The sequence below is a fragment of the Ammodytes marinus genome (assembly GCF_949987685.1).
Source record: "Ammodytes marinus genome assembly, chromosome: 20".
Taxonomy (NCBI): domain Eukaryota; kingdom Metazoa; phylum Chordata; class Actinopteri; order Uranoscopiformes; family Ammodytidae; genus Ammodytes; species Ammodytes marinus.
In genome coordinates this window covers 4,445,703-4,461,206 of record NC_137224.1, presented here as the reverse complement: position 1 = coordinate 4,461,206, position 15,504 = coordinate 4,445,703, and the positions used below count along the sequence as shown (strand labels likewise).

General features: G+C 44.4%; 1 protein-coding gene across 1 annotated transcript in view; it reads right to left on the bottom strand.

Annotated features, from left to right (window-relative positions):
- wnk4a (WNK lysine deficient protein kinase 4a) overlaps positions 1 to 15,504 on the bottom strand; it is a 56,140-nt gene that overhangs the window by 1,716 nt on the left and 38,920 nt on the right. Inside the window, 11 exon segments of the mRNA XM_080048884.1 lie at positions 61 to 155; positions 521 to 726; positions 1,251 to 1,582; positions 2,128 to 2,387; positions 3,818 to 3,905; positions 5,010 to 5,845; positions 8,738 to 8,872; positions 9,223 to 9,277; positions 12,070 to 12,243; positions 14,121 to 14,237; positions 14,991 to 15,126. Of these exon segments, the coding sequence (XP_079905010.1) occupies positions 61 to 155; positions 521 to 726; positions 1,251 to 1,582; positions 2,128 to 2,387; positions 3,818 to 3,905; positions 5,010 to 5,845; positions 8,738 to 8,872; positions 9,223 to 9,277; positions 12,070 to 12,243; positions 14,121 to 14,237; positions 14,991 to 15,126 (2,434 nt within the window).

Genomic DNA, 15,504 nt, shown 5'->3' with positions numbered 1-15,504 from the left:
TTAAGTTGATTTTAACAAGGAGAATAACACTTATGTAAAGTGAATGGAGTGTTTACTCACCATTCTACTAATGTCATTGGCAAAGGTGACGCCTTTGCTTAGTTTATCCTGGGAGCCGCTGCTGCTGCTTCCGAGGGAGTTTCTCCTAATGATACCTAAGAAAACAAACATGGGTTATGCAACAAACATTACATAAACCAGGCATGGGCATATGTTTAGTTTCAACATTGCACAGGGTCCACCCCCCATAAGATTTTGAGTGTCACACAGTTCACTTTACGGGTTTCTGAAAAAAATGGATTCTGGAAATTGTTGGGAAATATATAGTTACAGGTAAGAAGGATATATAAATGTATCGACTCCCTAAAATGTTATTTTTTACCTATTTCATATGTATTTTTGAGTGTCGAAAATGTACCTCTTTTAAATATTGACCTACATACCCCCCAAAAAAATCCACACCTATGATACCAGGTAATAGATTTCTAATCAAGGTTGAAATGTGGCTATTGTCTCTTACCCTGGAGTGGCAGCATGTCCAGTCGTTGCAGGCTGTTGCGTCGTGACGAGGGGAAGCCGTTGCCCTTGGAGAGGCGGCGCTGGCGGTTGGTCAACATAGCAGCAGGAGACATGATGCCTGGAGGGGGGACTTTACCCATCCTCTCATACAACTCCTCTATCTCCTTCTTCTGGGCTGACTGCAGGGCCTGCACCTCCGACAGGTGTCTGATAGGAGACAAAAAAGAACAAATGTAGGTGGTTAAAAGCTAGATTTTTTGTCAGTTAATCCGTTGTAGTCCACGAATATCTTTGAAGGCTTGTGGATTTGAGCAAATTAAGGCCACAATAAGTTTGTGATGATGGATATGTTAAGGTTTTTGTGGATACAGTTACTTGAATTGAATGGACTTTTTGCTGGAGAACTTCATAATGAGTAAAAATACAACAACACATTTCTTATTTTCTCCAACCCTGCAAAATTAATCAATGGGCCTCAATTATTTTCTCTTTTTTTTTTAGGATCTCACTACATATTCTGATGAAAACACTTGATTTATTTAGTTTTAAAACCTTGTGTTACCTCAGATCCCATCCCAAAGGTCACACAAGATCATAAAGGTCATCGAAAAGTTAATGCGAAAATGTTTTGCTCTCTATATATATATTTTTTTATTCAACCATACATGTATGTGGAAGACTTTGTAAACCACCTTTTCTCTGTATTTTGTGTGACTTCAATCACCACTTACTTCTCTCTGAGCTCCTGCAGCTCCTCTATCATCTCCTCGTCGCTGTCCGACTCGTCACTGCTCAGACAGGGCATGTTGCGGTTGTAGGTCATCATCCACAGGTGGTGCAGGGCGTTGCTGTACTGTGGGCTGCCCGAGGCTCCGTCCCACAGCCGGCCTTCCAGCTCCGCGGCCGTCGTCACCGACAACCCGCTGTCCGCTGATAGGCTCAGGCTGTACGCTCGTCGTCGACTACGCTTCCTGGTCCTCGGTCGCTCCCCAACCACCTCTACGTCCTCTTCATCTTCCACTTCCTCGTCCTGCTGTTGCTCCTGGCTACTGGCCCAAGCCACCTGTAAAATATTAAGATCACCTTAAAAATGTATTCGCATTTTCATTCTTTATTAAAGAAGCTAGGAGGAACGTTTATATATTTCGGCCTAATGTTCCCTCTGATGTTTATTAAGATTAACAAAAAGCTTTCTGTCTGGCTTAAAGGTGCACTATGCAGTTTCAGCGGAGGGGCGTTTGTTTACATTTGCAGACCATGCAGTTAGTTTACAAAACATTTTATTTATCTGCATGTGATTATTAGTTTGGAATAATAATATCGTAAATTTAGACAAACATTTTTTTAAGACACCTGGAACCAAATGTAAGACTAAACAAAACGGTGGGCCCAGCTGCTGTTAACAACAACAGTGAAACACTAACTTTATAGGTAGCTTTCTAACTTCAAACAGTGTTCCAGCGATCCAATTTCCCCCTGAGGAAATTTTGTTTACTTAGCTGTGAGAATATACCTTTACTAATTTTCAATTCTTTGCCACAGCAAAAGTTACATAGTCCACCTTTAACAAGGCCAAATGTCTATATGAAAAAAAAAATGCCAGCTTACCTGTGCGTCCACCTCCTGGGAGAGCCCCTGTGTGGAGCCTCTGTGTGGGTGTGGGTGAGGGGGGGACATGGTGAGTGATGTGCCCAGGCTTGTCTCACTCTCCCCCTGCTCCTCTGTGCTGCTCTCTGATGACGTGCTGCTGCCGTCCACCACGGGCTGTGGGGCCGGGGGTTCAACACACACGGGCACCGGCGCAAGGACTCCCATGCTGGGTGTCACCTGGAAGCGCCCGACAGTCACCGGGGCAGACTGCTGGACTTCTGTTAAATAGAGGAAGAAAAGGTGTTAGTAAAAATGCTAGTTCATGTCTTGACTAGTTCCCTTTAAGGTGAGACACAGCAGGCAAAAAAAATGTCTGTTAAAGAACTAATTAAGCATCTAATAAGAATTGGTAAGCATTCATTCTAGTAAGTTGTAGCCCTCTCTCCACTTACTTATCGAGTCCATAAATGAGAAGTTTTCACATCTTGGCGGCCAATTTATACCAGTGGAGTGATAGCCACTGATTTGGTAAACAATAGTGATTGAGCTGATTGATCACCAGAACAAAGCCTCACTCTTTTCTGATCGCCAGCCTTTGAGTAAAATCTAATCATGCGTTTCTTCGCAACAGTGTTAAAAGGGGCTTCACAAAATTTCCACTGTGTTTTATTTCTCCAAATATCTCCCAGTGAAGGTGGATTTCCTTTAAAGAGCCTTCATTTATGGCGTTATGGTGTTAAAAACTTTAAAACTTGATGGCGCTCTTTACTGGTGTCTCAAACTAGAGATACAAACATTTATTTAAACCTCATGTTGGTTTATGTATGACCTGTGAAGAACAAATTGGCAGTTTTGGTGTCTGCAATAAACACGTATTTTTAGCTGGCATGTGACTTTATAGTATTATATGTTGTTATAATTTTTTCATATCACATGTACATTGTCAATTTGATAATTTTTTTTACAAAGAAGTTTGTGAACTACTTGTCTAAGTAGCTTTAGTTAACCAAACTAGATCCCCCCCCAGACTAGCTTTGCTCTACTTCAACTCCTTCTAGTGTGAAGTGATTGGTAGTTTGCAAAGCTTTCAAAGTAGCTTCCCTGACACTGCTCACATGTACAGACCATTTTATGGGATGACATCCCTGCAGTACCTCTATTTGCCCACTGGGTGTCCCTCTAACAGTGAACACAGAGCGAGTCTGGGCCCATGGGCTCATGGCCATGTGCCCACTGAGACAGAGGGACTCTGTTGAAGGTATAAATACTGACAGGTGTGGATGAGGGAGGAGAAGCCTGTAATGAGCGTGGCTGCTCGCCGATTGGTCGCTGCCAGAGGTTGGAGCTGCAGTCACACCTAGGTTTGTGTTTGTTTTCAATGGAACATTACATTCAGAGTCACAGTTATGCAACTGCTCCGGAGCCACCGCTAATAGGTGATAATACAGCGGAGAGAAAGCTACTCAAAACAAATCAAAAGGCAAATTTGCCGTAACACACGCGTCAACTGTATTTAGACATATACATCATCAAATGCAGAAGGGAAACCTTGAACTATTAAGCTGTGGGTGCATTTTCTGTGTATACCACAAGCATGTGTGTGGGTTTGTTTGGGGGGTAAACATAGACATAATACAGTACTGTATGTTCTGGCTTTGAACATACACACATGATTAACTGTTTCAAGAACATGCATATGATTTCTTACCAGACTCAGTGGAAGGGGCTTTGGGTAGTGGGCTACTGGCATTCATCTCCGGTATAGAGGGGTTCAACTGGGGACTGAAGGATGATAACTATAGACAGGAAAGAATGAAAACATTGTTAGCGTTGGTGCTACAGCAGATTGGGTTCAGACCAGATGTGTCCTTCGAAAAAATTCAGCTTTCCAGCAATCAGTCAAGGTCGGCCACCAACTATAATGCCGGAGAAATCCCAAACCCTAACTTAGATGAAATGAGCCAAAGGAGTTCCACACAGGGAAATAAACAGATTATAAATTTGGGAAAAACAGAGCATTTGGTGAGCCAGTTTTAATGAAGGGTTTGGTATGGTAACCGGTACTGGCAGATACCTTGGGTAGAAGAGATGTGAATAGGAAAAGTTGGATTGGGATATCCCTCATTTGTTTAGTTAATCAAAGAATACTAGCTACTAGCTTTTTTTTCCAAAATCCAAAGATATTCTATTTACAATCATATAAAACAGAGGAAACGTGCAAATCCTCACGCACACAGGACACTAGAACCGGTGTTTATATAGGCTAACTATTTACAGAGCATAGGCTGTACTAACAACATATTTTTTTTCTTTCAGCGCACACAGTACGGACAGGTTAGCCTGGTGCTACCAGACCATCGTACTTCATTTCATTTGTACAGAAGGTCTGGCAGTGCTGTAATTGGCAAACGTTCACTCATGGAGGCGGGTGTCTGTTAAAGTTTAAAACTATTGGATCTGCCCAGTGCCACTCTGGATTAGCCAACCAATCGCATAACGTTTGGTCGTCACGTGTGTCATGAGCCGGCTTCTGGCCGCAACTGAAACTGGAGCGCGACTTCGACGTCATCGTTCTCAGCCACTCGCTCTGTTCGCTGATTGGACCGGCTGTCGAATCTTCGGCAAAACTGGGAAATGGGCTGTGCACCCAGACTGACTACTGAAGGGAAAATAAAATTTGGCCGGAAGTAGGCGGGCGGGCGGAGCCAGGCTACGGACAGGTAGCTGTATAAGGAGATATTTACTGGTTATTACAAAAAATGATTTTTGACAAAAAAACGTCCTCCAGATTTGCAAAATAAGCTGATCCTTTCAGCGCTGTTTGCATGCTCACACCATGATTTTAACAAAGAAAACTCAACTAAAAGAACACGAGATAAACATAACTTAAGTTGACTCACAGTGCAATCTGGGCTCTCTGAGGGCGACGGGGAAAGATCCGACGAGAAGGAGTTAGAACTGGACACTTCTGATTTGGGTTCGGACTGTTCCGGAACCTGTCCCGAATACTGGGCTGCGTAGTTATGGAAACCGTCGTCCTGGGCTAGTCCGGAGGGGCTCTGGAATCCAGCGTTATGATGGACAGACGGGGGAGGAGGGGTGGAAGACATATTGGGTTGGTACATCCAAGATGGCTGAGTGCTCTGAGGAAAACCATCTGCTTGAAGCGTATTCTCGGGGCTGTTTTGGTAGCTGTTACTCTGCGCTTGGTAAGGGGCCTCTCCTGGCGAGGTCTGGTAATGTTGTTGTTGTTGGTAGGGGTATCCAGACTGGGGGTTCATGTGGGACGGAAGCTGGTGGTGGTAGCCTTGAAATGAGGGCATCCCCTGGTTGGGCATATTGGAAGGAGGGATGAAAGACTGGGCCATGCTCATAGCCATGGAGATGACGTTAGCCAAGGAGAACATTGGCTGCTGGTGAGCGGGCCACATGTTGGGATGCTGCTGAGGGTTAGGTGAGGACGTGTTGAGCCTCTCGTTGCTATCCCGGTTTTGGGTTTCGTTCAGGGGGCTGGGGGAACCACGGGAAGATGAGGGGGCGGAGCCGAAGGTGGGGTTGCTGGCTACGCGTGTGAGGGGAGCGTGGAGACCTAGTTTGGGGGAGCTCGGGGAACCAGGAGAGCCGGGGTATGGGAACGGAAAGTGACTTTGGCCCATGAAGGGTAAGTGGTAGTGTGGATGGTGGGGCAGCAGAGATGCAGGGTGGTGTTGGTGGTTCTGGTAGTGGAGGGGAGAGCCTGGAAGACAAAGAGAAGACATGTTTTAAATGTTGAGTAAAATTGAGTAATCTTGGGTTCAAACACACACAAACAAGGCAAACACGTGTTAGTGTCTTAACGATGCAGTGTGTAGTATACTTTAGGAGACTTTGGCGTCATCATGTGGGGAAAGCTCTAGTTTGCAATGCTCGGTCTCTACCACTCCATTTCAGAGAATTGACCTTTAAAGACAGGAAGCTAGTTACTAAAGATGGCATCATCCACCACTGCCTTTCACAATATCAAGTGATGAGGTGAATATGTATTTAGTTATTTGTTCTATAGTGATTCTTCTTCCTCTCCCAACAGGTGCATTTTCCCAGGTCACCCACTATATTTAAAAAAATGCATAAGGCAGTGACGTTTTTGTCTTTTGTGATAATGTAGAAACAAGGTGGTTAAACATGGGGGTGTGCCCTGCTCATTCTAAGATAATAATAAATAAAAAAATTCAAGCGATTATACACTAACTAAAACATACAAATATTATATTCCATTTCTTACCAGTCTGTTCTGAAATACTCAAATCATTTCTACACAATGCACCTTTAACTCATCTCCTAGAAGTGTAACTGTATATTCAGAACTCCCCCCCATGCACTGTTGCAGAGGAATATTGGCCAGAATTGATCCAAAGAGAAAAGAGAAGACTTCCTCTGTCTCCCCAGCTTTTTGGTCAGTCTCACTCAGCCATCTGCCAAAACATCTACGCAATGTGAAGCATAAATCTTTCCCATGCTTTCAAATAATGGGTTTCCATGGTGAACAAAGACGTTTTGTTTAAACCGGTATCCGACTATAATTGCATCCGTAAGCCGGAGCAGTTACACACCGCACTCACATGGCTGTGAGGGACACAGCATCAATGGAGTACGTGGGTCTTTTTTTTTTTTTTTTTTTTTGCGTATGACAGTCTTGAGTTGCAAATGGAAAACACTTGTGTGCACAAACAGTGCTGGGTCTGATTGTCAGATTAAAGTGGGCAGGATTTCGACATCACTCCTCGGGGAGTAGTTTAAAGGTGCGAACACACTGCACAGCGCGGCGCGGCGGTTGGCCGCGCGAATCGCAGGTTCCGCGCCGCGTGGTCATTTTGGCTCATTTGTGTCCGCCGCCGGCCGCCGGCCGCCGCCCGATGACTCATTGAATGTACACGCCCAGTTTCTTCCCGCTATTTACATCTCTCTCATCATCGTCGTCATCCTCACTGATTTGTTTTTGTTGGGAGCGTCTCTGAAGTAGGCTATTCTGCCTTCATCATCTCTGCCATCGGCCCTTGTACTGGTCTCACTGCACCTCTCACACATTTCTCCCCGCCACCTGCCACCCAAGCTTCGTAAACACACCCACACATGCACCCACACACACATACACACACAACCCGCCCACACGCACACACACACACGCACGTATCGATGGCCGTGCATATAGGCTACACATTCACGCCGGCATATCAACATGTAGAGAAAACCCAAACAGATTTTCAGATGTTTAGGGAAATGTTTGGAAGTGTCAGTTGTCGTATTTAGTTTTTATTGTCTCTGCATATTCACTCATCTGCAGTACATCTTCCCTGGCTTTCTCTCCTTCTCTCTTCTATAATGTGAGTCTATTCCTTGCTCCTTTTACTAAAAGGTGTCTCATTAAACTGCTGTCATACATTTTATCGATGTGTTGGAACTTTCTCTCTCTCTCTCTCTCTCTCTCTCTCTCTGTCTTTTCCTTCTTTTTTCCCTTCATCCCTCCTTTCCCGACTGCACCGCCAGCCAGGTTTCACGTGTCTTGTAGCTCAGCAGACTCACCCGAGTGACGTCGGGAGGAGCTCAACGAAGGTGATTGGCTATCGCGGGGCGGCCGGCGGCGAAAAGTTCAATATTTTCAACTTCTGCGGCGGCCGCGCCGCCCCATTCGCGCCGCGCCGCGCCGCGCCGCCCCTGGCCGCGCCGCGTGATCCGCTCTCCGCCGGCCGCCGGCCGCCGGTTCGCGCGGCGGCGCTCGAAATACATTGACTTTCTATTGAAACTCGCCGCGCGGCGATGTGCAGTGTGTTCGTACCTTAAGGATGCCAATATCCTAGCAGCCCCATCTATTGATTTGGCATTTACCTCAACAAAGGCTCCACAGTTATGGAAAACCACGCCTCCCTTTTGCTGATGATGCAAGCCAGCCTCTACTTTTCCAATGCCGACGGAAACATAGGTTAGGCAACACATTCTACTACCGTGGCAGGGGGCCCAAGAAGCATTGTGAAAAGCAGGGCTGTGTGCGTAGGACGTCCAGCAGAGAGAGAGGGGGCGGGGGGGAGGGGGGGGGGGTGACATGGGACAAGATGAGGATGTTAAGACGTCTGCTGTGGCTAGAACAGGGGTTCGATGTGTGTGTTCTCTAAAACGACTTCAAATATCGCTGTGGGGTTCGGAGACTTGGAGAAAAAGGGGGAGGAGGCTTTTCTTGGAAATTCTGTAGGAACTAAGTGCTGGCAAACAGATGTTACCCACTATCGCAGCCCATGAGAAAAAAAAGCTCACGTTGTACAGCGACAGCATTCACATCCAGCTTTCCCTAAAAAGCCAGAAAAGTAGCGCCCTTCAGGTGAGGTAATTACCCAAGAGGCCCTCTGCTTTGCAAGGCAGACACAGACCGAGGCTTTGAGGTGTGGGGATGGCGGATGGCGCCATGCGAATGTCTGAACAATACCAAGAAAGAGGGGAGGGTGGGTTTATGAGGTAGCCGGAGCTTTTTCGCTCTCGACTTATTCTTTGCCAAAGGACTGTAACCATTTTTTTCTCTCAGTGCTGTTGAAACAGTAAACAATGCTAGGCCTCTTCTGGTAAGGGACCAGAGGGAGGAGAGGCGAAAGGGGCTATTTACCTGGGGCGTGTTGGAAAGACTGAGAGCGCAACAGAGGTCGCCCAGGTGAAGTAATGTCTGCAGTGAAGATGTCTCCGTTGGGGCGTGGGGGGGAGCCACGTACCCCTACACTCGCGGGTTTAGCCACACAGAAGTCTGAGACGGGACACACACATGCATTAGTGGATGCACCGTGCATAAACACACGCACGCAAGCACGCACGCACACACACACAAACACAATCACACATGTACACACGCACACACACACTCGAATGGACATGCACAAGTTAAGATGCAACAAACAAATGCAAGTTAATCAGACATGCTCTCTAACAGTGCAGCGTTTATGCAGTTCACACACACACACACACACACACAAACTTAATGTTACTTGTTTAGTTTCAGACAGTTATTCATCATGCATATCGCATCCAAGCATCAAATGATCCAGTTTCCCTCTGAATGGGTGAATTAAGTTCATCAGGAGCGGACGTGAGATTTACCAGGCAGGGAGGAGGAGGAGCTGGTCCGAGCATGGGTGTGACTGTGCAGATTAGGCTGGAAGAGAGAGAGAGAAAGAGAGCACATTTGTTAATTCTCAAATTCAGATCTCCACTTCTATTCATAATTGAAAGAAACGTGTCTGTGTATTTGGACTGTGACTTTCTGTACATGATTCAGATTAATGGATATGTATGATTCAGATGCAGCACAAAAATACATTGGAAGCTAGACCAACGGCACTAATACAGTAGGTAGCGAGAAGACAGGAGAATAGTGTTTTAGTATGAATGTGGTGCTACTGTATTATTGCTATAACATGTAGCATTACATAATCGCTGCTTACGGTAAGTGTCTCTAAAAGAGAATTCCATGTTTCACTATCAAAGAAATTGTGTCTGACTTCTCACACACAAATGTACAAAACAGAATGGAAACATCGATGCAGGAGAGACCGAGTTACCGTAATAAACCAAGTCCCCGATGTGTGTCAAGCTCCAGAAACACTTTATATGTCAGACTTCGAGAAAGCTTCTCCATAAACCTCGTGAAATGTTACACAACATTTTTCACAGCCTGTGGAGTAACCCCTCGTAAACTTTCTTCAAACATGTAAAATCTACAGAATGCCCCTTTAAACAAGGAACTTATACACTGGATAGATACGCCTGACGTTGTAGGTGAACCTCGGGCCTGACCTCAGGTATGCATTGTTTGTCAGTGTAGCGCAGCGTGTATTAACTGGACAATAAAGTCAAGGATAAGACAGGCTTGTAAAGGATTTACTGTTCCTTTATGAAGAGCTTGTCTGATAAAGCCCATGTTATTAACCGGTAAATATGACTTGTGTAATGTCTTAGTGAATTTTATATGAAAATTATTCAGGCCAACCTCCATTATATGGACAAATGGCTGCTGTTTCTTCAAGAAAAAAAAAATTGAGAATGTTTCTTGTTGGTAATTGATGGCAACCTCGTTCTTTCCCAATATTTAAACGTTAAGCTGTATTGCCGATACATTTTGTTACTAAATTTGTGGGTCACCAAGGGTTGAGTCGGAATTACTCAGATGATGCTAGTGCTAAATGGCAAATGTCAACGCGATAAATAAGCTAAATTAGGATGGCGAGAATGGCAAACAGGATATCTCCTTTACATCAGCATGTTAGCATTTAGCTCACTGCTCTGCCCAAGTACAACTGTACAGAGCTGCTAGCATTGCTGCGGTGTTGATCTTGAAGTGGTGGGTGGGTAAAGGTAGCTACATAACTGGATAAGTATGGCTTTCCAGGGATTCGGGCTCCATTTATACACAGCCGTCTCTTCCCAAAATTCTCAGAATAGCAGCACCCTACCTCGGAGATAAATAGAGGAGTCACAAGGAGTGGCTTGTGGGTCCCTACCTGACCTAACTAGCCTGGGCTGGATTTTTTGGGGCTGGGGAGAGTTACAGAGTAGAGAGAGTGGCCTTCATTTTTCTAGGGGGGGATGTGGCTTCAAGGTTTAGGGTTTTTAAATCAGGTGTTGGAGTGACGCCAGGTGAGATTCATCCACGGTTGCTCCACTCATGAAGGCCAGGGGGTCGGAAACATTGTGAACAAGGTACATAGCTGGCTATAACGTGCCTCTTTTGTCCTATACACAAAACCACACTCTATTTGTTTTTTTTTCATGAACATCTTTTGATAATTTCTTCCACGGGGCACGGGGAGATTTTGTTCTGTGTGTTCTACAGAGTGGAACACATCCTGGCAGGAACAAGACAAGAACTTGTTTTTCCATCTAGGCAGACAAACTGTGTCTGATTAGGCATTAGCTCATCATATCGTGTACAGGGTGGTACTGCTGCTATCAACAACCAAACAAAAATGTCTACTACTACTAAATGTCTTATTTTTTTCTTCATTTTTACAGTTTACCGAAATCATGATTCAGAAAGGCTTTCATAAAACCAAAATATAAATGATTTTACTCCTTCGTCGTGGGCAGATATGCTGGAAAGTTAATTATGGTGGAAGTAAAGTGCACTGGAAAGGGATTTGTGGTTGTGGCAACAGTAAGGAGGAGGAGGAGGAGGCATGGGGTATGTTTCCACAAATCACAGGGTTTTATGACATTAGCGCTTTTGGTAACAGTATGTTCTAAATGAAAGCACTAGGCCTACTACCTCAGGTGCTGTTTGGGAACACTTAACCTTATATCTTGGGAGGGATAGTGGACAGTGAGGAAAGCACTCCACTGAGGATTTTTTAGATTTACAATGTAGGAAGCACTACACTACATCTTTCCATTTGCGAGGGATTTATGGGTCTGTGTTAGATAAGCACAGCCAGACACACAAACCATATGCTGGTGTAATTTATCAATGATCAGACAGGACAGTAAAACAGGCGTTCACATGTTACTGCAACTTCCTTTGTTGTCCACTTGCTACCAACGCTCTGGTAAATGACAAAAGGCAGGTGCTACTGCATGCTACACTGCAAACAATTCTAGATCTTACCAAGTATATTAATGTTAATTTTTATCAACATATCTCAAGGCACTACGTATAAGACACACCTAACAAGCAGCATTTCAGTGAGATATAAGGACTCGTAGGTTCAATGTGCTTGAATTGGATAACAAGGCTGATGTAAGTAAAATATTCCACAAAATGAGTATTCCCAGCAAATTTTCTCTCCTACATTGAAAGGCTTAAACATTGCATCTTATTTTCAAGAAATCTTACCAAGGGAGTTTTCACTTGTTCCATTGGATCTTTTTTTGTTGTTGTTGTACTTATTACTTGTAATGCTTGTTATTTTAACTTAATTTTGAAGAGGCATCTTTTCCAGTGTAGCTACGTACCTGTGAGGAAGACAGTGAGTTGGCTCCGTGATAGGCGGGTTGGGTCAGGCGGTGTGCGGCCGTGTGGAGCGGCTGCTGCTCTTTGTCCATCAGAGACTCGGCTCGCTTGATGATGTCACCCATACGGTGGATGAAGCCCTCCTTCTCCGACGGCAGGATGAACTCATTGTGAACCTGGAAGACAGAATGACAAAGGGGGATTTAATGTTAAAAAATACTATATTACAAGTTATGGCCGATATTTAAAATACACAGGTGGTTTTAGCAAAAGTTCACTTGCTATGTACAACAAGGAGTGTCATGTTACTGTTTTAGCTTTTACTTTGATCTACTTTGTATAAAGTTTGGATGTTGAATCATGGAAAAGGCCTCATATGTAGATGTGTATGTTTTATATGTAACATTTTTATCTGCAAAGTGACAGTCAAATAAAAAGTATAATATTTTGCACAAAAATGTAGAGGACAAGTACAAAGTAGCAGAAAATGGAAGGTAAAAAGGTGTGATAAAACTGTACTGAAGCACAGCGTTTCAGTAAATTAACTTTGTTACGTTCCATAACCGTAAAGTGACGGATAGAGAAAAACATGCTTTTAATTACTGGTCAATTATTGTTGTCTGTTTGTATGCAATCGAAAAAAAACGTCATTAACCATCTCATGTACATGAACAATACAGCATTTTGTTAGAGGATGTTTTCATGTTCTTGTTGTTTTTTAGAGTGTTGGCTGTGATTTGTGGGCCGGGGCGCGGTGACTGCCTTCTGTCAGCACGGGATAATTCAGCCCCATTTAAAAAAAGCCTCTGCTCCCAGAACCACGCAGGCTGTGGTGATGCCAAGCTGCCCCTGCTGCGCCAGGACAGGGTAAACAAAAGCCCACTGTGTTGTTTAAGAGTCAGGAAAACACAGAACGTTCAGTGAACAAATAGTGTTGCTGTGCACACTCTGCATCATCACACGTCGGTCGCTGGCACAGTACACACGCAAACACGCATGCACGCACACACGCGCGCGCACACACACACACACACTCGCTCTCTCTTGGTTGTCCATCGATTTTGCTGATGACGTCCACTGTTAACCTTATTGTAGAATTTGTACATAAACAAAAACATACATTCTCACTTACTTGTTCCCTATCCTACCACATGGCTATCACAGCACTGCCACCTTCAACACACCCACACACACACACACACACACACGCACCCACGCACGCACGCACACACCCTCCCCCACCCCCACAACACACCCACTTCCCTCCGTCCATTGATGGCCCTTGTGTACGTGGTGAAGCTTTAAGACAGTAACTTGGAGGCATGGCATGGGGCTGCTCACCTGCGTCACTGCCTTGACAGAATGATAGATATACTATCAGCAGGAGTTTAGGACGGGCAAACAAAAGGCTGTTAACAGGAAGCTGGATGAATCATTTGTTCTGCTCGGATAGAGGAATCTGTCAGGCTTATCAGCTGATAGAGAGAGGGATAGTTTGTTTATTTCTGGATAAATCCTGCTATGTCTACTGTCTGGTAAAGGTTAGACGGGTTCAATTCAATCAAAGAGTTTGTTCTGTCATCCCAATAATTCTTGACTTTTTATATACTTTTGTCACAGGTGGATGTCTTTACTTTCGTGTGTCTTTTTAAACATCTTCTTCTATGTTGCATTGTTGAAGGGAGACTGATACTCGAGAATTGCATTGCCAAATATAAACTTGACCTCTCTTGATCTTGTGATTGTACCCCAAAAAGAGTGAAAGAGAGAATGAAGGATGCATTGCTGTGAGGTTATGTATACATACTGTACAGTACCGTATGTGTCCAATGGTGGATGTTGCGTTCAGATGCAGCGACAAAATGTAATCCATTGTTACTTGGTTCAAAGCCAGATTACACTTTAAGTCAATACCATTCACATCTAGAGTAAAGAAGGAAGATAAACCCCCTTTATGTAACACAATCGAAGGGGTTCATTGTTGAAATGTTGAATGTATAGGACCTGTTGATCATTGTTTTCACTGTGTCTTAAGCCCAGATCGGTGTCTCACCATGACAGCAGCGATGTCTTCGGGGTTATCTCCATCCAGGTCGAACTTGAAGGTCACCATCTTGTCATTGTGTGTCTGCAGCTGACACTCCACCACCCGGTCCACCTTATCAGAGAGCTGCAGAGACACAGAGAGAGAAGGGTTAATGACAGCTGTCTGTTTGCCCCTTTCACAAAACACTGAGCCAAGTTAAACACAGCAGGAACAATGTGTGTGTGTGTGTGTGTGTGTGTGTGTGTGTGTGTGTGTGTGTGTGTGTGTGTGTGTGTGTGTGTGTGTGTGTGTGTGCTTCCACTTGTGTCTTGCTTAATATTTGTGTGTGTGTATTGCACAACAGTATGTACTCTTTACAGCACTGGAATGTACTGTATGTACATATGGTTATGCATGATTTCCATGTGTCTGCCCCCAGTCCAAACATGCTCTTCAAAGACACCACAAAGTGTCCTGATCAGAGGAGAAACTAACTGCAGTTGCTAAAGGGACAAACAGCATAGCTACTAACAATATTGCGTAACCGGGGCGAAGATTAACGCCTTCCTCGCGAAAAATAAAATGACTCCTTTAATTGAATCGTTCAGTTTTGCTGGTTGATTTATGTGTTTATGATGTGTCTAAAATGCATTTGCGCATTTGTTAATACACAATACACTTGTGGGGGGGGGGGGGGGGGGAGGGGGAGGGGGGCGCTCGTGGTGTAGTGGTTAGACCCCCAGAAATGCATTCTCATTTTCTGGTTTTGTTGTTACTTTTAATAAAGACAATGACAATACATTTGATTTGATTGTCTCTCTAAACTGTCTAATAAAAGCAAAAAAAAGGCCAAAAATAATCTTTAAAAAAAAAAACAACTGTGATTTTCTGTCTCACCCCTGTGATGCGGAGTCGTGCGCGCGCCCTCCTCCTGAACAGCTTCCCGGCAGCTCGCCTCGCCGCCGTTTTCTCGCTCTTCTCCGCCGGGCCTTCGTTACCATCACTCAGGCCTGAAGTCACATCGGAGGCGTAGCTGCGGAGAAATCAATTAAACTTTTTGGTTACACAAAACGCCCCTAAAATGAAGCTTTTTTAACATTTGTTTGTGTATATTTCTATGGGAAAAAAAGTTCAGCCTCTCAACTCTGAAGAGTATTTCTGGTTCTATTCCTCTGGCAGTAGTTTCAAAGCTAATTTATCATCTAAAACGGAAGCTACGAAAAAGTAATTGAAAGTCCATCGTTTCTGATGATCTTGGCATCACGCACAATAATAAACAGCCCTCTAGAGTGTCAAACAAGGGTCGCAATGTGTTACAGTTACATGTCCCTTGGGTGTAAACAAGCACAGTAGAAACAGTTCACTTAAAACACTTCACTGAAAGCTGTTGAAAGCCTAGACGAAAGCTGGT